At 35.5% G+C, this 25444-nt stretch overlaps 1 protein-coding gene across 1 annotated transcript; it reads left to right on the forward strand.

Annotated features, from left to right (window-relative positions):
- The first annotated feature begins 1074 nt into the window (after positions 1-1074).
- Positions 1075-24158, forward strand: LOC308705625 (uncharacterized protein). Its single transcript, XM_081390716.1, has 13 exons — positions 1075-1306; positions 11258-11392; positions 12554-13432; positions 16017-16118; positions 16291-16397; positions 16896-16954; positions 17045-17199; positions 18208-18342; positions 18649-18691; positions 19020-19057; positions 19204-19294; positions 19412-19601; positions 23046-24158. Exons 1-13 carry the CDS (start codon positions 1258-1260, stop codon positions 23166-23168), a joined length of 2106 nt encoding a protein of 701 aa, XP_081246842.1. The 5' UTR covers positions 1075-1257; the 3' UTR covers positions 23169-24158.
- Positions 24159-25444: the final 1286 nt, after the last annotated feature.

The following is a 25444-nucleotide window of genomic DNA, read 5'->3' on the forward strand; positions in this document are numbered from 1 at the left end:
ACCATCAAAAGTGGACTTTCTTCAAACATTTCAGCAAATTTCCAACTGTTAGTACAATATACACCATCACAAAGTATATTCACAAAGTTTTCAGTATACAAAATCAGTGTTTCATCTATATAAACATTTTATTCAGTAACTGCCTTTCATAAAGCTCTTACTATTTGATTAGCATCTCTTCTCATTCAGTTTAATACATTTGTTTAATTCAACTTGATTGAATTTCGGGACATATATTTCTATATAGATTCATACAGTATATATTTCTATAGAACTTGTTTGCAATTTCTGATATGGACAACTAAATGTATTCAGTTTAATGGTTAATCAATGAATCATCTGATACAGATAACTAAATGTATGTTTTTTTGTACATTATAAGCAATAATAAGTTTTTACAGTATGAGCGATTTATATTAGACGTTGACCACTGAGTTCAAAGTGTGTGTGTGTGTGAGTGTGTGTGTGTGTGTGTGAGAGAGAGAGAGAGAGAGAGAGAGAGAGAGAGAGAGAGAGAGAGAGAGAGAGACTGTTACTGGAATTATTTTAGCAATAGGGGTGATTTTAAATATCTTGCATTGTTTGCTATTGAATAAACTGTTTGTTAGACATACACCTTCTTTCAGCAGCCTTCCACAACTCACCCTAAACCAGACATATTTAAAATTAATTTCCCACTTGATTCTCTATGAAAATTAATCTACATTTTGAGAGGTTTACATGAGTCCTAATGGATTTCCAGACCTCACTCCCATCACTCATGTTATTTCAAAGAAATTGCACATTGATGCAAATCTTCCTAACGAATGCAAATAAAGCAACACCAAAAGAGGCCTATATTGAAGGTCTAAACATTTAAAAATAGGAAGTTAACCATTGATTTTTAATAAAGGAACCCAGTTAAACGACATTTTCTCAACAGACCCATCACGTTAAACCAAAACCATGTGCTACGTAATCTATCTGGGGGGAAGAATAGCCTAAACCACACTGATTTTAAGAGTCCAGTTTCGCAATCTAGGTTGTAGCCTATGTATCCTCCCCTTGCAGGCGTATTTAACTGGCTGGGCTCTCAGAAGCCACCTGTAGCGGATCTGTCCTCCAACGGAAATAAACCTCCGAAAGACACCGAGTTAACGGACATAACGCCCTTGCCACGGAGGAATTCTTCTTCTGGGGAATTTGATTTTATTATTTTTTTCCATAAGCCTATTATTATCTATTTTATTTGTATGAACGTCACTTAAGTAGAGAACCATGTTAAGGACGCGTCAACTCTTCCTATTAATATTAATCTCGACCTCAGGTAAGCCCGCGTGTTTTTGTCTGCTGACGGGTTTATTTTAGATATAGCTACAGTAAGTAGGCTAGTCTATATTTGAAAAGATAGCTATTTCTACAGGTGATAGCAACTTTATTTTGACTAACCCTCTGGTGTTATTTTGACTTGCGCCGTGGATATGTTTTTGCTTTAAGGACCATGGACAGTCTCGAGTGCTAAATTTCCATTAATGTTGGTCTCTGTTTGTAAAAGACAAAACTTTTGCCTGTCGAAAACGTGAGGCACATTTGAACGATTCCGTGGAAGACTTAGTAGGCTAGACAAAATAGTTTTCGCAGCCTATCCGGTTTTGAAGCGGAATAAATGAAATAATAGTGTCGAGATATGGTCGAGATTCAAAACTTAGTGATCTAACAACCTAGACAGCATTTATAGGCATGATATATCAGCGTTGTCCTTAGCTAACTCACTTTAACCTACAGGCACCATTTGCGTCCAGAATGTAGGCTACTTTTAAGACTGTGAAAACTAGCCGCTGACGCATTTTACAGAGTTGTCAACTATAAATTAAAGTGTCTATTATTAGAAGTATGTATTGCTCTTTCTCACATAAAACATGATCACATGCAAATAAGTCATTGGTCACATTTGTGGTCAGTGGGAAAAAGAGACTCATTTTGAATAAGTAACTGAATGATTCACATTATAAAATTGTAGGTTACATTTAATGAAACAAGCAATAGCAATAATTTATTCTTGGATTATTCCCCTTTTATTCAATATCCATTATTGCATAATAGTAAATGTAAAAATTAAGTAAACCACAGGATTTTTTGTGCATGAAAAGTATGAAAGACATTCAACAGTCTTTAAAAAATAGAGAAAAAGTTTCTTTGTTATTCTATCATAAAACACAATTTTAAAAAGATATTGAGTGTATTTTATTTTCAAGTGTACAGTGTTTTTATGTCTCTGTTTAATTTTGGCATTTTGTGTGGTGTGAGGGTTAGTCTGTGGTGAGTCATTGTGTCACACACAGTCAGACATGACTTTGAGACTCTCCAGTGTTCATTCACGCACACACACTTGGTTGTAAGTGAGCACTCCTGGGGATCTGCTTCATCACATCCTTTATTTTAGCATCTACCACAGAAATAGGCTATCAAATAACATGTTTCGTTCAGGATATGCGCTTTTGTGTTGCAGCTCTGATTGTGATGACTCTATCGCAGCCTTAATTCGATACTCACTGATCACAGGCTGATAAGTTTATTAAATAAATTCCACTCAAATTTCAAGTTACGACATTACCATTATGTCAAGGCCTAGTTAAACATAATCTGTGTATATATGGCGTCACATGTTTGCCTCTGGGCTTGTTTGTGTTTCTAATAAAATAAGTCTTAATGTGTGTGTGTGCGTGTGTGTGTGTGTGTGTGTGTGTGTGTGTGTGTGTGTGTGTGTGTGTGTGTGTGTGTGTGTGTGTGTGTGTGTGTGATGTTCTGTAGTAGAGGAATAGCCTGTGGGTATGTCCTGACTTTCTGTCTGGCACCAAGTCCAGCTGTGTCCTACCGGGGGACCTGTCAAAGACAGAGAGCAAGTTAAACAGAGAATGTCAGGATGGCAGATAGATGACAAGATGGCAAATGTGAGGAAAATGACAACGCATGTGTGTGAGAGAGACAGTATTTATATTTATCTTCCTTATATCTTCAGTAACCCATTATCATCATGCAAATCATATTTCTGATGGAGGTTTACCGATGTTCTGCTGAGGATGTTATGGCTAAATATATATTATTTACAGAATTTGATAACATAATTTATTGCATAAATTACTGCCATTTGAATAATTGACACATTTAATCATTTTGTTCAAAAAAGCTGATTCATTAGGGAACTAAATAAGTGACTGTCATTGAATCATTTGCTAAGCCGATTCATTAAAAAACACCGAATCATTCATTAACTAAGCAAACACCACTAAAGTGTGCTGCTAAAGTTCTGATGTGGCTTTGTTCGGGACTTTTTTTGTTAATGAAAAGTAAGATTGTATCTAAAATGTAAGTTATTCAGTATTAACTTCTTGTTTATTGAACTGTTGTATAAAAGCAATGTCAGCATTTTGCAGTGTTGTTGTCAGTTCTAAGGTGATGTTTTCTTGTCCAAATCTTGGACAAATCTTCTGATCTAGCAATTTCAGATCATGTATCTATGGACATAATAAAGTAGCTCTAAACAAAACAGGGTCTTTAGGACACTCTTTGGTTTTTCCTTGTTTATTTTTTTTGTTGCAATAGTAGCAGAATAAAATAGGCAATGAAATAAAAGTAAAAAAAAAAATATTATAAATTATGTTATTGGGCCCTCTGAGGTCTGATTAAGTGAGGCTGGGAAGATTGTGGAATAAGGCCTTTGTTTCAGAGTGTGCTCTAATCCAGGCAAAGTGCTGTAATGCTAATCTGGCCGTCTGAGGGATAAAGAAGCTCTCTAATACAGTCGATATAGTTAATTAATGCTGCCTGCTCTGTAAATTAACCGTAAGCTTCATCTAAATTAGTTACATATAGTTAAATTACATATATATAAGAAGAGACATATATATATATATATATGTTATATATATAATAAATTGTTTATAACATTATTTTTGTATACAGGTCTCTTCTCTTCTCTTCTCTTCTCTTCTCTTCTCTTCTCTTCTCTTCTCTTCTCTTCTCTTCTCTTCTCTTCTCTTCTCTTCTCTTCTCTTCTCTTCTCTTCTCTTCTCTTCTCTTCTCTTCTCTTCTCTTCTCTTCTCTTCTCTTCTCTTCTCTTCTCTTCTCTTCTCTTCTCTTCCATTGGGATTAGAGGTTGTAAATCTGCCCCTTTAATAGAACAACACAGGCTGACTGTGTTTTAATTGGATATGATTGAGTGTGAGTTTGTCTAGTGTGTTCTAGCACAGAAGTGCTTCTCCAAGGAACCATCTGTTACCTAAGAGGCATTTAAAGCTTTGTAAGCCTTTGCAAGAGAGAGTAAGGGAGAGTATATGGCATTATAATGTCTTGTTGTGTCTATAAATGGCAAACTCAACCAATTTTACACAGAAAGAGGAAGTGTGGTTAAGGAAAAATGAAGAGGGGAACTTTATCTAAAACAAGTATTTAGCCCATATGTAAATCAAAGCCACTCTAAGTTTTTACATTTTCTTAATAAAACGTACCTACGTGGGTGTTGTTGTGAATGGTTGCCAGTGTGTTGCTTAATGGTTTTGTTAGGGTGTTGTAGGAGTACATAAGTGAGGCTGCTTAGAAAAGTAATATTACGCCCTTTTGCCCAACAAGCCACTGTATTTGAGTCAACATTCATGTCCGGAGTATTTTCATAACTTAGAGGTTTGATCAAATAAATAATAGTAATATCATGATGACATAACTTGAAATCTGCATTCAGTGTTATTTTAGTTTTATATCTGTACTGATATAGTATTTATTAATACTTTGAATTAGCTTTTAAATGTATTTTTATGTGCCTTTTCATTGTTATTATTATTTTTAATATTTGTAATTATCTTTAATTTATTTTTATTTCAGTAATAGTTTTAACAATTTGAACATGCAACTTAAACTTATTTTTCCAGTTAGTTGCCAAGGCAACATTTCTCATTTTTAAGTTTTTCATCTAATATTCATATTTAATTTTATTTTATTTTATTTTATTTTATTTTATTTCACAAAAATGATTTATTTTATATTATGTGTAAATATTACTTTGTTTTTAGCAGTTCAAGAAATCTCTTTCAGGGCACAAGAGACTTTTAATTGTTTGGGCCTTTACTTTAAGCCAAACTACAGCTGGTTGATTTAACGTAGATTGTGACTTCAAATCTGTGACCTGATCGCTTTGTTCTGATTAACTTAACAGACCAGATGTGATTCTTCTTTAAACGTGGTCAGGATGTCTGAGTACTGGCATTAAGAAGTTTCAGTCCAAGAAACTAGTTCTAGAGCACCAGAAGAAACCCTAAACAGAGTTCACGTATCTCCAAATGCTACTGATATTATGATTACAGATAAGGCAGTGTGAAGGAGGAACAGACTGATTATGGGAGAACATGTCTGTGTCATAAGAGAGAGAAAAGAAAGATAAGATAGAGGAACAACATTGTCACGGCTGAGGGTGTAACAATGTTAGTGAGGAACGGTATCTTAAAACTGATCACACGCAAGTTTCTTTGTGTTTAGAAGTGCCATTTGTTTGTACAGGATTGAGGATGTGTCACCACTTCTAGGCAAATGTAAACAGTTTGGTCATGTCACTGTAAGTATTTAGAATGGCCTCATGATACACAGCACAAGAATTTTTGTATGCTAATTTTTTTTTTTTGCCAGATACTATTGGTAAGAGGCTCCGGTGCTCAAATGCTAGTACTAATGGTACCAGTAATACATTTTATGATTCTAAAATTCAAGATTCAATGTTTAAATTCATTTACTACGATATAATTGGATTAATTTAAACTGTTTCCTAGCATAAGATAGAGGAACAACATTGTCACGGCTGAGGGTGTAACAATGTTAGTGAGGAACGGTATCTTAATACTGATCACACGCAAGTTTCTTTGTGAAGTGCCATTTGTTTGTACAGGATTGAGGATGTGTCACCACTTCTAGGCAAATGTAAACAGTTTGGTCATGTCACTGTAAGTATTTAGAATGGCCTCATGATACACAGCACAATAATTTTTATTAAACTTAAACTGATTAAACTGTTTTCAAGTATGTTAATGGAATCGCCCATTAATTCAACTTTGATTACAATGACAAAGCTTATGCCTGAGGTGGACTGTCACTATAACCTAGTGAAGTGTGTCACTAAGACTAAGTCATATTTGTATGGCCCTCTCATAGATGACATCTGCTCATTCCAGTTGATGGAAGGCATACTTAAATATAACTAGGTATATTCATTTTATTATCTCATTTATCCTGGCCTAGAGGACAACCTAAAGGGATAATTCACCAAAAAAATGAAAATTCAGTCATCATTTACTCACCCTCATGTCGTTCTTTCTCTGTGGAACATAAAAGAATACATTCTGAGAAATGTCTGTGTTTTTTTTTTTTTTTTTGTCCATACAAATTGAAGTCAATGGTAGCCAAAACTGTTGGATGGCTAAATGTTTGCAAGTAAATGATGACAGAATTTTTATTTTATCTTTAATCTTTAAGTAAAAAAAGGCACAACATATGCCACCCCCACCCCATAAACCATATAAAGTTGAAAATGTGTCTAAAATGTCTAAAACATCAGATAACTGTTACATGTATGATCTGTGTTTTCCCCCCTTCATTGTGTTTTTGGTTCAGTCCTGTGACCTAGTGTTCCATGATTGTTCAATTAGTCAGGTCTATCACCTATGCATTGTCAATCACCTCATTAGTTATCTTGTTAGTCCCTGTGTATTTATATCTTGTGTTCTCCTTTAGTCTTTTTTCCGTTATCGTCAATGTAAGTGTGAGTGTTTGGTGTTCCCCTGAGAGTGCTGCAGTGGGCAAGTGATGTAATCGGTGTGTGGCTAAACACTGTGTAACACTGGTAACACAGACTATCGCAGCAAGCCTACAGTGAGCATGTAAGACATGCTGATGCAGTAGAATATAGCATATGAATTACCCATAGCAGATCTATACAGGTGGAGCTGGGGAAGGTGGAGGGCTTCTGAAAGCATGCTGCAGAATGCTACAGCAAATGCTGACCAACTATTTGTAGGTTGAGCAGCAAGATTATTGGCTACTGATGCAGCTGTGCCCTATAGAGAATGATGTTGGGGGATTATTTAGAATGAACGAGGGAAAGTCATGTGAGAAGAGACAATGCCTCCATCCGCTATGATTGGATATGACGATAAATTACGATAAATCCCGCCTCTTGTTTTCGTGTGTTTGTGAAATGTCAGTCAGCGCCATCTAGTTTCATGACAGAATTTTATATATATAATTTCAGTATATATATGTTATTTATGTTAATATAATATAATATAATATAATATAATATAATATAATATAATATAATATAATATAATATAATATAATGACTACAGATCTGTTCTAGCTTAAACTTTACTATTGACACTGAACAAAAGCATATTTGGTTCAAACTGCAAATGCTAAATACATACAAGGATTTATAATTTTAATTAAAGTATATTGAACAACTCATTGTCCAAAAACCAAAACTCAACTTTGGCTAGTGACAGGGACGAAGTCCCTTTTCTTACTTAACAAAAGATTTTAATTGAGCCATGGAGTGAATGGAGGAGATGATTAAACAGAGAGAAAGGGCAATCAGTGTGCGTCAGAGAAAGTCAGTGTTGGGTTACGAGAATGAGAAGGTTACATGTGTTTTTGAGAGCCAGGGTGATATATGATTGTGTGTGGGTGTGAGTGTGTGTTTATCTGTGGGAAGTAGAGGTGAAAGCAGTTTACAGTTTTCAGGTCTTTCTGCTGCCTGGCGTCAAGTTTGCTGCTTTGAAGCAGCGAGCCACGACTGCAGAAGCCTTCAGCCTTGAGGCATCTCAGATCTGCCTGTCAACCCCCACGTTTCACTTTTTCTCACACACACATAACCCATCTAATTTAGTTTTTCTTACACTGTCTGCCCCTGAGTGTGTATGTTTGGTCTAAAAAAAGTAATGTTGGCTTTATATCTTACACTTAAGCTTATTGCAACATAGTTCACAAATCTAGTGGGTGTGTTTCTGTGTGAGAGGGAGTGGATAAGCTCCAAGGTTCTGTGTGGACAAGCTCCAAGGTCATTTTATACCTGCCACACACACACACACACACACACACACACACACACACACACACACACACACACACACACACACACACACACACACTAATTCAGAAATAGAGGTCCTACTGTACATAGCAATAGTGGAATTTGGTTATAGGACAGGGTGTTGAGACATTGGCTACTCTGGTAACAGGACAGAAGCAACTTGTCTTCCTTTGACCTGAATGAATGCTATAGTTGAATTCTAGTGCAACCTCAATAATCATATCCTGTGAGTGCTCTCAGCAGACTAGTAGTCATTTATTAGATGATTTACTTTAATTGACCTTAAAGTTACTGACCTTACTGTTTCTTCTTAATTATCATAAATATACTTAATAATACCTATTGTATTTTTAAAAATATAAAACAAATCAAATATATGTTGATAATTTGGTTGATTTTGAATTATTTGTTCATTTATTTGTTTTGTTGTTAAAGGGTTAATTCACCCAAAAATACTTCACCAGAAAGATGTCATTAATTACTCGTCCTCATGTCGTTCCAAACCCATAAGATTTGCATTTATCTTCGGAACAAAATTTTTGAGAGCTTTCTGTCCCTCCATTGACAGCTACGCAACTACCACTTTCAAGCCCCTGAAAGGCAGTAAAGACCTCATAAAAGTAATCCATGTGACTCCAGTGGTTTAACCACAATTTTATGAAGCGCCTTGTTTGCGCCAAAAAAAAACAAAATATTTTACCACTTCATTTACAAAATATTAATATCCAATATTTTTTTACCACTAGGCCTACCTTTGAATGGACAGTCCTATTATTAATAAAAAAGAAAACTCTCTTTGTAATCTTTATTTCACGAGTTCACACTTACATCTATTAAACAGAGTAAAGATTATGCATATTTGGCGTGCTGTCCGGGGGAAGGGCTCCGAGCTCGGAATTTTTGCCCGAACCCAGAGTACTCCCCCTGTTGTTGTAAGAGTATTTTGGACTAGAAGTGAGGAGATGGGGTGGTGGAGGGATGCTGTTAAACTGTCAACGAATGGAGGAAAGTTTGCTGTATATACTGTATACACCTCTTAACTCGTTGATTGGGTTGATTAACAGAGTGTGCTTCACTTGTGTCTAATAGGTTTGATTATCTGAATGTGCTCCACATGTGTTTAATTAGGTTTAATTATCTGAACGTGCTCCTCCCGAACTTTAATAAAACATAATTTAAAATGTATTACTTTCCTTTCCGCTGATGGCAGTTGACCAATAGCCAAAAAATGTATTTAATATTTGTACTGCAAAGCTTTAAGTAATTGTTTATACTTAAAAAAAAAATGTAATGTATATTTTTGGTTTACATATAGAATTTTTATTGTAAATATAAAATCCTCTGGAAATAAATATGGACAATTTGATGTTCATTGATAATATTTAAATTGACAGAAATAAAATTAAAAATATGAACCTTTGCTACCACAACCCTTAAATAAGAGATCTGTAGAAAAAGTTCAATTAACTTAGTAAATTCCACTAAGATGACATCTGACCTGACCTCTGCTCTGGTCAGAAGTAAAGTCGTATGTGCTCTTTGACCCAGACAGCCTCATTCCTCATTCAGACTTAGTTTTCTGGTGATGCTTTGAGCTAGAACTGGACCTTACGTAACCCACTCATCTCTTTTGTGTCTGGAACGGATTAGCAAGTAGTAGGCTAATCACCCTGAATCATGCACTGCCCTTGGGAGAACACACAAGATGTATTATAAATGTGATTCTTTAATAAAATAATGCAGATTAGATTTTTCTTTTTGTATAACATTTAAATACAACAGCATGTCCCTTTGTGGAATCTGGTACTTAAAATATAATCTTTGTGAGTATCTGTTATGTTTTCACTTTTTGTCCTCACAATGTGATAAACTATGAAGAGAAACAGATGTTTCTGATTTGAGCATAGTGCCTCTGAGTCTGGTGGATCTTTACTTTTAAAAAAGCCCCTTAAATCTTCAGGAAATGCAAATCGCAGAACTGCTTATGTGATAGTGAATGTCTATCAGCATCTATCTTTGTTAGTTAAAAACCCTTTATAGAGACATTAATGTGTACCACTGATGTAGTATCCATCTAAAGGGATCCATTAAACCTGATTTTCCTTTGCAAAGCTCACCCAACATGTGAGACATTCAAAGAATATATATATATATATATATATATATATATATATATATATATATAAACGTTTGTAAGACTACTTTGTTTCAATTTAATTGAGTTCACATGACTTACGCTCCTAAATGGGAATTCTGCTAGCACTCTTAAGACATACATGAACATTGTTTAATTAGGTTGACATATTGTTCTTATAAACAAGTGGTAAATAGCCTATTTTAATCCATTCTGTTGACATTTTCCTCTCCACTAAGCATGAATATATGTGACTTTATTGCTGGGTAAACTGTGATCTATCTATGAGCGTGTAGTCGAGTGGAAAAATAGTTAATAAATAAACAGGCAGCTATGCAAATAGCCTGATAGTTCTTTCTTTCTTTCTAATGCCTCAATCGGATAATTAATGGAACTCCTGGATCATCAGGAAAAGGATTTCTCAATTATGCTCACTTCTTAGGGATAGTTGCTCGAAAAATGACAATCCCATCATCATCTACTCATTCTCACGTCGTTCCAAACCATGATGTATTGTTCCCATGGACAACTAGCCAAATGTAATGGTGACCACACACACCAAGGCCAAAAATTAGCTGTCTAGTTTGTCTGTGTTTGGATTTACGACTTAATTTCAAAAGCAAACAATAAAAGCAATAGGTATAGAAACATGACCTCTCTCTCTCTCTCTCTCTCTCTGTTCTGGAGTTCACTTGTTAATCTGTTGTTCTTTAGTGTGTGGTTGCTAGGTATTAACACAAGCAGTATATAGCTGCAGGAGACAGTCACTCTATATGACTGTTTGTTCTCGGAAAATATTGAAATTTCTATGAGGATGTGATGCATTCATGTGTAGTTTTAGTTTGACAGTAAATTACCTTATTGACTATGGAAATGATATGGGTGTGCTTGATTAGATTGCAAGAAACATACAGGAAACCAATTGAAGACTGAAATTTGTGTCTGAAGATTGTATGTATTCATTGTATTATATGCATCTCATGCCATCTGACCAATTTTGTCTGTTTTCACAGTTTTGATAGCCACATCCACTGAGGATCCCACAATAAGCACGACTGCCTTGACAACGACACCCGTTGACACCCGCACAAATTCAACCATTGATTCCACAGCTAGCCCAAACAATGCTACCTCTACTGATACTGCAGGTAAGGACACATTCTCTACTTCCAATACAAAACATTAGCTAGTACAATCACTACAATGCAGATGAAGTCATTATATCAGACATTATTGGCCTTATTATAGCCTATATATAAAACCAGAAACACCACATCGACCTCTGCTAGCTCAAGAAATATTCTTGCTAATATACTGCTGCTTCAGAAGCAAAGCAGCACTGGCAATGTTTCTTCATGTGATACAAGTGATGAAAACAATTTTGTAAAAAACTCTCCATTCATTTTCTCATTCAAGTCATTCAAAGTTCAGACATTCAGTCCTCAGACTTGTCATTCAAGCTTTGCATATGCTTCTGAAAACAGTTTAACCAAAATACAACTTCTGCTGTTCAATAACCAAATAATTGCTTGGGTTTTTTTATGCTGGTTTTACTGTCTGTCATATGTTTAATGCTTTTTAGTGGAGCAGCTACTAGTTATAGCCACAAATAAATATTAGCACACTTTATTTGATATAAAGACCTTTAGTCTTGACAAAATAGGTCATTGTTATTTATCTACAGCTTAATTCAGACACTTGTCGATGAATGTTTACTCTCACATGCTTATTTCTATAGCAATGTACACAACCACTGTTATAACACAATATGTCCTCTCTTTTGAATAAATTCAGTTATAAATACAGCATATGTTATACAACTTTAATCATGTATACAATATTACCTGAAACAGTACAGAGTTCTGAGAACACATTTTAGCATCGAATGTAATTAGATTCAGTAACTTTATGAATAAAATAAGTTTTTCTACACAGCTGATATAAACACTAAAGCTGTATCTGATTTGCCTTTTTTAAATCTTTCTCAAAGAAATTAAAATAGGCCATAAGCATAAATTAGGATAAGCAGTTATTCAAGTGAACATCTTATATCTAAAAAAATCTGAAAAGAAAGAACTGACTCAAAAAATTATTGTCACAAATCACTGGCATTGCTGGTTCAGTCGACAGAAATATGAGACACATAATAACTGCTGAAATTTTTGCAAGGAAAACGTCACTCAGAGTGATCCTGGTATACAGAGTGTGTACAACTGTACAGCTTCAGGTGCCACTGGTTCTGGTTTAGATAAGATTCTTAAAACTTTATGTGTGATTATATATGATTATGTGTTTGTGGCCATCAACAGTAGTAACAAGCATTCCATCTGGGAATACAACTACACAATTTCCAAACAATGCCACAACTCCGCTGCTGTCAACGCATGGGGGTAATGTCACATCCCCACCTTTATCTACACAAGGCAACGTGACAAGCTCCTCCACATCCGCACCAGAAAATGCTACAAGTTCATCAGTGAGTCCATCAGGAAATACCACAACTTCACCTGCCCTTGTAACTACAGCATCCAACACCGCAAGTCCACTTGTACCTACACTGGGGAATGCAACAAACCATCCTGTAACTGCACCAGGCAACAGCACAACTACCCCTTCACCTGACCCAGGCAACAGCACAACTACCCCTTCACCTGACCCAGGCAACAGCACAACTACCCCTTCACCTGACCCAGGCAACAGCACAACTACCCCTTCACCTGATCCAGGCAACAACACAACTATTCCTTCACCTGATCCAGGCAACAGCACAACTATTCCTTCACCTGATCCAGGCAACAGCACAACTATTCCTTCACCTGATCCAGGCAACAGCACAGCTACTCCTTCACCTGATCCAGGCAACAACACAACTATTCCTTCAACTGATCCAGGCAACAGCACAACTACTCCTTCACCTGATCCAGGCAACAACACAACTACTCCTTCACCTGATCCAGGCAACAGCACAACTACTCCTTCACCTGATCCAGGCAACAACACAACTACTCCTTCACCTGATCCAGGCAACAGCACAACTACTCCTTCACCTGCTCCAGGCAACAGCACAACTATACCCCAAACTACAAGAGGCAATGATACTACTCCTCCTATTAGCACACCAGGCAACAGCACATCTTCACCAATTACAACACCAAGCAATGTCACAATTACAGCACAAACTACATCAGGTAATGCTACAACAGGAAACAATACCACCTCACCCACCACTAATCCAGTAAATGCTACCACACCACCCATGACTACTCCAAGGAACAATGAAACAGTAAATGCTACCACACCACCCATGACTACACCAGGAAACAATGCAACAGTAAATGTTACCACACCACCCATGACTACACCAGGGAATAATGCAACAGTAAACTTTACCACACCACCCATGACTACACCAGGGAACAATGCAACAGTAAACTTTACCACACCACCCATGACTACACCAGGGAATAATGCAACAGTAAACTTTACCACACCACCCATTACTACACCAGGGAACAATACATCAGTAAACTTTACCACTCCACCCATGACTACACCAGGGAACAATGCAACAGTAAATGTTACCACACCACCCATGACTACACCAGGGAACAATGCAACAGTAAATGTTACCACACCACCCATGACTACACCAGGGAACAATGCAACAGTAAACTTTACCACACCACCCATGAGTACACCAGGGAATAATGCAACAGTAAACTTTACCACACCACCCATGACTACACCAGGGCATAATGCAACAGTAAACTTTACCACACCACCCATGACTACACCCGGGAACAATACAACAGTAAACTTTACCACTCCACCCATGACTACACCAGGGAACAATGCAACAGTAAATGTTACCACACCACCCATGACTACACCAGGGAACAATACAACAGTAAATGTTACCACACCACCCATGACTACACCAGGGAATAATGCAACAGTAAACTTTACCACACCACCCATGACTACACCAGGGAACAATGCAACAGTAAACTTTACCACTTCACCCATGACTACACCAGGGAACAATGCAACAGTAAACTTTACCACACCACCCATGACTACACCAGGGAATAATGCAACAGTAAACTTTACCACACCACCCATGACTACACCAGGGAACAATGCAACAGTAAATGTTACCACACCACCCATGACTACACCAGGGAATAATGCAACAGTAAACTTTACCACACCACCCATGACTACACCAGGGAATAATGCAACTGTAAACTTTACCACACCACCCATGACTACACCAGGGAACAATGCAACAGTAAACTTTACCACACCACCCATGACTACACCAGGGAATAATGCAACAGTAAACTTTACCACACCACCCATGACTACACCAGGGAACAATGCAACAGTAAATGTTACCACACCACCCATGACTACACCAGGGAACAATGCAACAGTAAACTTTACCACACCACCCATGACTACACCAGGGAATAATGCAACTGTAAACTTTACCACACCACCCATGACTACACCAGGGAACAATGCAACAGTAAATGTTACCACACCACCCATGACTACACCAGGGAACAATGCAACAGTAAACTTTACCACACCACCCATGACTACACCAGGGAGCAATGCAACAGTAAACTTTACCACACCAACCATGACTACACCAGGGAACAATGCAACAGTAAATGTTACCACACCACCCATGACTACACCAGGGAATAATGCAACAGTAAACTTTACCACACCACCCATGACTACACCAGGGAATAATGCAACTGTAAACTTTACCACACCACCCATGACTACACCAGGGAACAATGCAACAGTAAATGTTACCACACCACCCATGACTACACCAGGGAACAATGCAACAGTAAACTTTACCACACCACCCATGACTACACCAGGAAACAATGCAACAGTAAACTTTACCACTCCACCCATGACTACATCAGTAAATGCTACTACACCACCCACAACTACACCAGGGAACAATGCAACAGTAAACTTTACCACACCAACCATGACTACACCAGGGAACAATGCAACAGTAAACTTTACCACACCACCCATGACTACATCAGTAAATGATACTACACCACCCACAACTACACCAGGAAACAATGCAACAGTAAACTTTACCACACCACCCATGACTACACCAGGAAACAATGCAACAGTAAACTTTACCACATCACCCATGACTACACCAGTAAATGCTACCACACCACCCATAACTACACCAGTAAATGCTACCACACCACCCATAACTACACCAGGGAATAATGTAACAGCAAACGCTACCACACTACCCATGACTACACCAGTAAATGCTACCACACCACTCACAACTACACCAGTTAATGCTACCACACCACCCATAACTACACCAGGGAATAATGTAACAGCAAACGCTACCACTCCACCAATGACTACACCAGTAAATGCTACCACACCACCCACAACTACACCAGTAAATGCTACCACACCACCCACAACTACACCAGTAAATGCTACCACACCACCCATAACTACACTTGGAAACACTACAATAGGGAATTCCACCACACCACCTCAATCTACAACAGGAAATGTTACCACACCACCCATTACCAACTCAACGACTGGACCAATCGTATCTACTACTAACCCAACTAACAACACAACCACACCAGGTGTGTTTGAATGAATGTGTTGTGTGATTGTGGATTACAGTGTAATGTTCCTGCATTGTAACTCTTCACAAATGCCTAATACTTTCTCCTTTCGTTCTTTTAGCTACCTGTCCTTCAGTGCCCTGCCCACCACTCAGTGTCTGTGTGAACTCCACCTGTCAGTGTCTGACAGGAACTTTTCCTTTAAATAATGCCTGTGTGGAAAGTGAGTATCTGTCTGATGCCATTCTCTGTCAATCACTTATAACCTTTCTTACACAGGGCCATGGGACATTACAGAAAGTCCTTCTGTCTTTTAATTTGTATAAAACTCATGTGATTATAGTGATTCTTAAGAACAATCTTTATTTATCACCCTCACTCTCTCTTATTCCCAGCTAAATCATTCCCTAGTTCACTAAGGGTGATGCGCACATTTGTACCTGCAATGTCTGATCCCAAATCACCTGAATTCCGGAATGTTTCTAATGAGATCATTCTTGCGGTATGTCACAAACTTACATTACAATCAGGTGTTTTAGCTTTAACATTTCATTTATTACTTGCAAAGATGTATTTCTTCACACTAAAACTGTGCAGTTTATGAAGTCTGTTTGTATAACTATTGAGTAAGAAGGCATGGAATGAAATGATTAATCTAATAAGTCTACAAAATAAATATATTAATACAAATTTGGATAAAGTTTTTAATCATAAATGTAGTGTATTTTGTTATCATGCATCTTATATAATTTTAGAATCATATTTATAGAAGTATAGAATCATATTTATTTATCATATAGCTATATTCTCTATATAAGTTAAAATATTTCTGTATATTGCTTTGGCAGTATAGACAGCTATAGTTAATAGTCATGCCAATAAAGCTTTATTGAACTTGGGACTGCCAAAGTAAATACTTAAAACAATTCCATATCCTGGATCAATATCCTTCAGTTTCAGTGAGTCTAAAGTCATTACTCATTCTTCCCTTTCACCATAGGTAAATGCAGTTCTGCGTAACCAGCCAAACTACATTAACAGCACAGTCCTTAAGTTGACGTGAGTGTCCATTTCAAACAGTTCTTAACCAAAGCTCTTCTCTTTTGTATTATATTTGCCAATTACTTATCTCTGTGTAAATATTTCCAGGTCTGGCAGTATAGTGGCTTCAGTAAACAGTTATTTTGAGCCCAGTTCTCCAGTCACCCAGGAATCGTTTACATCGGCCCTTGATACTGGTATAAAAAGTGCAACGAACTGTGGAGAGACAAACTGTGGCATTCTTGCTGATGCTCAATACAATGGTGAGTATCTTGAAAAGATTTAGCATCTAAGTTTCGCTGTATGAACAGAGTGAAACATGTTTTAATGTCCACATTATAAATGAATACAGTACAGTATATTTGGTACATAAATATACAATATTTGGTTTCACATAATTTTAAAAACAATTTTACATAAAAAATCATTCTTTAAATGCAATACATTCTTTATATCTACATTACTTGACATTAATTCTAAACACATTCATTCATGTTTAGGCAACAAATTCACCTTCACAGTATTGATATCAAAAACATGTAGTATTTTTTATGCTAATTTCCACAAAGATTAATAAAACAGCTTCTCTTTGCAGTTGTATTAAATGGCAAAGATTGTTCCTAAAATAGGAACACATTTAAGTGCCAGTGCCCGAACTTTAGTTGTTTAGAATTGTTTAGCCATGATTGTGGCCATGTTTTGTAGTTGTGAAATGTTTTAGATCACATAAAAGATAGTCTCTCTATATACGTAAACTATACTGGGGTATTTCACATGAAATACTTTTGAGAAGCTGAAATAACCACTATGCCACGCATGCTACCATTTAAAACGAGTTGATTATTTAAAAAAATACACAAAAAAAATTATATAATCATCAAGTTGAAAACTGTTTTTACATTGCTTTAACTCATCAAAATAAGTTAAGCAATTTTCAGCTTTTTTATAAGTATAGATACATTTTTTTTAAGTCAGTTTAATGTAATTTAAGTTAAAATGACTTAAACAACCAAGCTGTACTTAAGGCAGCAATTTATGTTTATGTTTGCTTATGTTTGTTTTATGATATTCATATGAAATGAAACTACATGAAATTAAATGAGCCTATGAAATATTTATACTTTAAAAATCCATAGTTGCATCGCAGGACCATTTAAAATGAACCGGTGAAGGCAAACATGCTGTAAAAAAGGACCTTAGATACACGCTTCTCTTTAAACAACTACCCACAACTAAACTCTCTTTCTCTCTCACTGTCTGTCTCTTGTTAGTAAGCAATCTGTGCGAGCAAGATCTTGCTCCTTGTGATGTTGACACTACAGTGTGTGAGGCCAAAGATGGGATCGCTCTCTGTACCTGCAAACCTGGCCACGTACCCAGCCCTTACCAGCCCAAAAGCTGTAGAGGTGAGTGTGTGTCATGAGTACTCCCTTTCTGTGTGGAAAAGAACCCACATGGGCTTCCATATGTGTTTGTGTGTGCATATCATAATCATCAGTGACCTTTGATTTTGACGTGGATTTATCCATAGTAACAGACACATTAATCCTGGTCTGGATCAGAATGTACAGTACACTGACCAAAAATAATAAAGTTTATTTTATTTCTACATTATATAAAATAAAATCCCAATGTAAGAACAACAGTGTTTTATTATTGTAGTGTCATCTTTAAACACAAAACCAATTATTTACTTTCTAATCTTTTCACAGTTTGTCCAAGTGGCTACAAATCACAGGGAAATGACTGTGTTCGGTGTGTACCATTTCATTTCTTTGTTCTGAATACACATACCTAAACAACATGTTAACATTTTAATAAAGTTGTTCATTCATTCACCAACCTGTAAGGCCTTAAAATAGCGGTTTTCGTTTAATAAAACATACCTCAAAGGTGATGGCTCAGAAATACTAATTGCCTTCCTTGTTTTTAAACTGACTATATATTCAAAAGCTATATTCAATGGTGGAGTGTGTGTTCAGTGTGTTTGTTATAGAAGCTACTGCCCTCTTGTGTCGTGGCAATATTGCTACAATCAGATGTCTGTGGATAGGTTTCAACGTTTATTTCCCTTTTTTAACAGATGTTCATTTGGCTATTCTGGTTTCAACTGTAATGACTGTAAGATATTATTATTACAATGTTTCTTGTTTTTTAATCCTTAAAGCAATAAAGTTACACCAATACATTGATCAGCTTGTTTACTGTGCTAAATTATAGATTTTGCGTGTATATTTGTGTCTAATGAACTTTGTCTTTCTGCGTAGCCTCTTTGTTAGCTCTAGTGGTGGTGGCGTGTGTGTTAGGGGGACTTCTGCTCATTGTAATTCTGGCTGTTCTCATCTACATCTGTGTGAGGTGAGTGTTTATGAGAGGTCAGGTTGAATCTCTCTTTTACAGAGTATTTTATGCTTAGGTATGGATGTACATTTGTCACTTGTTGACATTTTTGTGTGTGCATTACTTATTTCTCAGCAGGAAGAAGTCAAACGACAATCATTTCGGCAGCCCGTATCCTACTGAGGATATCCGGGCCACATGGCCCTCTCAGGATATCAGCCATATTCCTCGTGTCACTCTCACATCTAATTCCAGCAATGATGTCTTTGGCAACAACCTGGAGATGGTTGAAGGGCCAGGCAAAAAAGGCCACAGTAATGGATTGGTGAGTACCTCCTTCCAGTCAAAACTTCACAAATAAGTTGTAATTTAAACCTGTTAAACAGAGAAGTTACACAGATCTTAAACTTACAGTGGGTTTCAAATCAAAGACAAGCGTATATGTGGACTTTTTAAATAAAACAATGTATCACTGTAAAATAAAATAAAATAAAAAGCTGAGATTTTTTGTTTGGGAACACTTTACAATAAGGTTCATTAGTTAACATTAGTTAATTGTTTGTTCATGTTAGTTCACAGTACATTAACTAATGTTAATAAGATTTTAATAAAGTATTAGTAAATGTTGAAATTAACATTAACAAAAATTAATAAATGCTGTGTAAGTGCAGTTCATTATTAGTTAATGCTAACTAATGTAGTTAACTAATGTTAACTAATGAACCTTATTGTAAAGTGTTACCTTTTATTTTTATACATATACACTACCGTTTCACCTTTTGGGGTCGAATTTCCATGGAAATATTAAGGAGTGCAACTGTTTTCAACATTGTATTTTAATAATAATGTTTCTTGAGCATCAAATCATCATATTAGAATGATTTCTGAAGTATCACGTGACACTGAAGACTGGAGTAATGATGCTGAAAATCAGCTTTGACATCACAGGAATAAATTACATTTAAAAAAATATTTAAATAAAAAAGTTATTTTAAATTGTAATTACAATATTGCTGTTTTTACTGCATTTTTGAGCAAAGAAATTCAGCCTTGGTGAGCAGAAGAGACTTCTTTTAAAAAACATCAAACAATTTTACGGTAGTGTATATCATATATACATTTATATGGCTTATTACTGTACCTCTTTTTAATAATTGTAGAAATGAACCCACTGTAAGTTACAGTTCCCTCCAATTCTTCCATTAACCCTCTATGTAACCTTATTTAACTCTAATAATAATGTCATCACACCACTAACCACTACTAAATATATTGTTCAATCAGACCCAAGTCTAATTCTAAATCTTTACTCTGCCTGCCTGAACTCCACTAATATACTATGAATTAATCCAAACATTACAATATCCTATTTTTTCACAAAAGTATTACTTTACTGAATGATTGAAGTCCATTATGAGCAGATGCAGTCCTAACCAGGCCACACATAAAGAGGGTCTATTGCATTAGTGCCTTTGCACTGAAAGGAATTGAAAGCTAACAGTAGTACAAACTCAGTAGATTTCATCATTTTAATTTTTGAAATCATAATATTATCATAACAGATGTACAAGTTTTATGATCGGTTAGCTCTTAAACAAACCTCTTTGTGTGTGTTTGTGCACGTATTTGTGGTTGCTGTGTTGTGTATGTGGTGTTACGTATACGGACTTGATACTGCCTCACTCCAAACACTATGACTGTAGAAGATTAGAGGAAAGGTAAGTCACCGATGAAACAATTGGGCTGTTGAAGTGTGTAGTGGTTCGTCGTCAGAGACTGTAAAAGGCAAAAAGGGTCCACTTGTACATATGAATGCACAACATGAACATACTTCCTGTAGTTTTGCCTTAAAAGCGGCAGTGGCGTTATTGAAATGCTTAATTTGGCGGCTGTAGGAATGGAAGTCATGCCTGACAGTTAATATAGCCAATCACGTGTTTGTTTACTCTACATGCAAAATGAACTGGACCAGCCTGAAAAATACAACATTTGTGAATGTGATTTGTATGGAGCCACTAAAGGGACAAAATATGAGGTGGTTGAAAAAATATGCGATGGGAGGAAAAAAATATTTTGCGAGAGAACGCAAAGTTTTGAAAAATATTTTTTCCTCCCATCACATTTTTTTCCACCACCATGTCCCTTTAGTGGCTCCGTAGATTTGAGCTTAAGAAGTACAAAATATGATAAGATTGTTGCCAGATTTTATTACTGATTTGAAATATACTACCGTTCAAAATTTGTGCTCATTAAGATTATAACGATAAACGAAAACTTTTATTCTGCAAGAACGCATTCAATTTACTGTAAAAATTAGTTTCTAATGTTTTCTAATGTCTAAATTTCTAATGTAACAAAAAATATTTATATTTCAAATAAATGCTGTTCTTTTGAACTTTCTGTTCATTAAAGATTTCTGAAAAAAGTATCACGGTTTGCACAAAAAATCAGCACAACTGTTTTAAATATTGATAATAATAATAAGAAATGTTTCTTGAGCAGCAAATTAGCATTCAGAATCAGATTTTTTCACGTGACACTGAGTTATGACGTAGAAAATTCAGGAATAAAGTACATTAAAATATATTAACAGAAAACGCTTATTTTAAATTGCAGCATTGGTGAGCAGAAGAGACTTCTTTCAAAAACATTTAAAAAAATACAGAGCCCAAACTTTTGAACAGTAGTGTATGCTATTGAAATGTAATAAAAAAAAATGTATACGGCTTGTATCGCTGAAAGTAGCTGTGATACGAATATGGCCACCAAGTGAACTGACGTGCCTTAAAGGAGAACTCCGGTCAATTTTAACATTGAGCTCATTTTTTTGTACATTTGGAGTGCTGTCAATACAGAGAACAACGACAAAAATCGGTGTTGCCTACACCGTGTTATCCTCTTTTTAAAATTTGCACCCTGTTGACTTCAATGGGGCAAGTTTTAAACCTGCTTTTAGCCTCTTAACATCCTTGATGTGTCATTACAAGTGCACAGCCATGTGAGTGATTCCTTCAGAGTGAACACGAGTGAATCTGACTGCAGTAGATGTGAAAGATATGTATAAAAATGATGTTATTTCAGCCAGCGCAAATACCTGTGTTTACATCCTGTTTTCGGTTGAAGTCCAAAGTAGTCGATTGTCGAGTTCACGCGCGTGATCATAGGTACTAAACCTATGCGTGTGAACTCAACACTCGACAAACTTGACAAATTTTAAAAATAGAATAACTCGGTGTAGGCAACACCGATTTTTGCCGTTGTTCTCTGTATTGACAGCACTCCAAATGTACAAAAAAATGAGCTCAATGTTAAAATTGACCGGAGTTCTCCTTTAAAGGGACTTGTTTGAAAGTGTCCAAGTTCTTCCAAGTAAAGGAATATTCTGGATTAAATACAACTTAAAGGTTAAGTGTGTAAATTCTTAATCACTAGCATAACCAAAATAATAATTGCAGCACCAACATAAATTATGACTTAAACTGTATGTAACTTGGAAGGAATATTCCTTTACTGTACTTTTCTTTATTTCTTCTTTTCGCTGTGACATCGCCGTTTACCGCAACTATATACATTCTGATTCTGAGGTGAATTGCTGTTAAATTCTTGATGAGATCTCTGTTTTCAGCTGTTTGCATGCCATTTTAAGCTTTGCATGTATTTTTAAGCAGGTAATTGTGATTTCCCTGCATGAGGAGATGGGCTGAGAGAGTGAAGGGTTGCGGGTTGTGTTTACCTGTATGTGGCTAATATGAACTCATTTCTTCTGCAGAAGGGCTCGTATGACCTTAACGCAGAGGGCATGAGGACCTTCAAGGACCCAAACCCCACACGGTACTCTTATCTGGTGGGTCATGAAAATCCATACTTCATACAAGGAGATGAGAAGAGATGAGGAAAGAAGCAGGGAAAGCCAGCGAAAAGTAAGAGGACAAAGATAGAGTGCAATAACAACATGAATTATAAAAAGGCCTTGGATCAAAATGTTTCAGGAAAGTTAACGCTGTCAAAACCGTACAGCTGATCACAGACTCAAGGTACACACAAATGGCATTTGAGAGATACATTGTTTTTAACATTTTACTGTTTTTATTGTAATTTCCTTTCACCCAGGATAAAATGCTCACTTCCTGTGTGCATTGATGATTGGGTTTCTTTTACCACAAGCTTGACTGACGTGTCTTATTTATGTTAGTGAGAGATGAACATTGAACAACCACTCATCTGTATTTCTTGTCATTTCTTACCATGTTTCGTCTGCACAATTTATATCATATTCAGTGTTTTGTTGTCTGTCATGCATGTTACTGTGGTTTTCAACTCAAAATACTATATTACAAAGGATGTAATTTTGAACCACATTTTGACACATTATGTATTTAATTTGTCTCATCTGTGGAAGAAATAAGGGGTAGAATATACAGTGTAATCCAGTAGATCTGGATCTAATCAATATTCTGATACAGTAATTGCACTTTGTTGGAGAGAGCATGTCATGTTTGTGTTTTTTAAATTATGATGAAGTTTTCATTGATATCTTCTCCAAAGCATTCGTTTATTTTATGCCAGGACAATGCATGCCACCAGAAATTGATCCCTGTGCCTGACTGTAATGTTGTCTTTTGAATAGGAGACTTATGCATTGAAGGGGAGCTCTTAACCATGTTTCCTCTGTAGTCGTGCCAATAATCATATTTATTTAAATCAGAACATGACATTGTTCTTTTTACTCAACCATCTATTTGCTTCATATATACTTATTTATGTGTCACTGGGAGATTTTATATCTGTACATAAGGCTTTTGTAAAAAAAAAAAAAAGAGACTAAGTGATTCTTCTTGTTCTGTATATTGAAAGGAAATAAATTAATATAACAATGTTATCTAATATTTGTCCAGCTGTCCTTGTATATGTCTCCAGATGTGCATACGCACATTCACATATGTTTCTTTTGATTTTTAATTTTAATGATTTTGTTGTCAAACTAAGATATTTTGCAAGTGTTAAAGACATTTAATATTAGTGTATTAGCTAATATATATATATATATATATATATATATATATATATATATATATATATATATATATATATATATATATATATATATTAGCTAATATATATATTAGCTATATATATATATATATATATTAGGGCTGTCAAAAGATTAATGCGATTAATCGCATCCAAAATAAAATTTGTTTACATAATATATGTGTGTGTACTGTGTATAATTATTTTGTATATATAAATACACACACATGCATGTATATATTTAAGAAATATTTGCATATACTGTATATATTTATATATAATTTATATTATATATAAATATAATTTTTTTATATATAAATTACACATTTTTCTTAAATATATACAAGCATGTGTGTGTATTTATATATACAAATTTAATTATACACAGTACACACACATATTATTTAAACACAAACTTTTATTTTGGATGCGATTAATCTTTTGACAGCCCTAATATATATATATATATATATATATATATATATATATATATATATATATATATATATATATATATATATATATATATATATATGCAGAAGCATGATAGTAAAAATACGGCATCTAGTTTATTTGATAAAAATAATTTTAAAAGTACATTATTTAATTCATTAAAGTTTTTTACAATTGCTAGGGCACATTTCTCAATACTTACGTTCAGTCACTTTTTCACATTCAAAATGCACTAAAACTACCCAAACACTTGACTTGATACATGTCTCAAATCAACTCATTCCTACAGAACACCAACAAAGGTTGTCAACCAACAAACTAACTTTGTCAATCATAAAACACAGACCTAAAAAACTCTAACATCAGGTAGCATTATACAATATTTTCTTTTGTAATATTTCTTTCCAAAACAAGAATGACTCTGTCTACTGCTTATAATTCACTGCAGTATGTTAAATAGTCCATGTTTACATTACAGTACTAAATCCTTCCTAAATTTTCCCCTTTTGAATGGATGGTAATGAAATTGAAAGACTAATGCTTGTGTAGGTGTTCAGTTACATCTAATTGCTTTAATAGCATTTGATTTTTTAGATTCAGTATATATTTCAAAATGGTATTACTGTAGAAATGGTGCAAATTTCTGTCTTATTCGTGTGTGTGTGTGTGTGTGTGTGTGTGTAC

The sequence above is a fragment of the Scardinius erythrophthalmus genome, assembly GCF_964197995.2.
Source record: "Scardinius erythrophthalmus genome assembly, chromosome: 1".
Lineage (NCBI taxonomy): Eukaryota > Metazoa > Chordata > Actinopteri > Cypriniformes > Leuciscidae > Scardinius > Scardinius erythrophthalmus.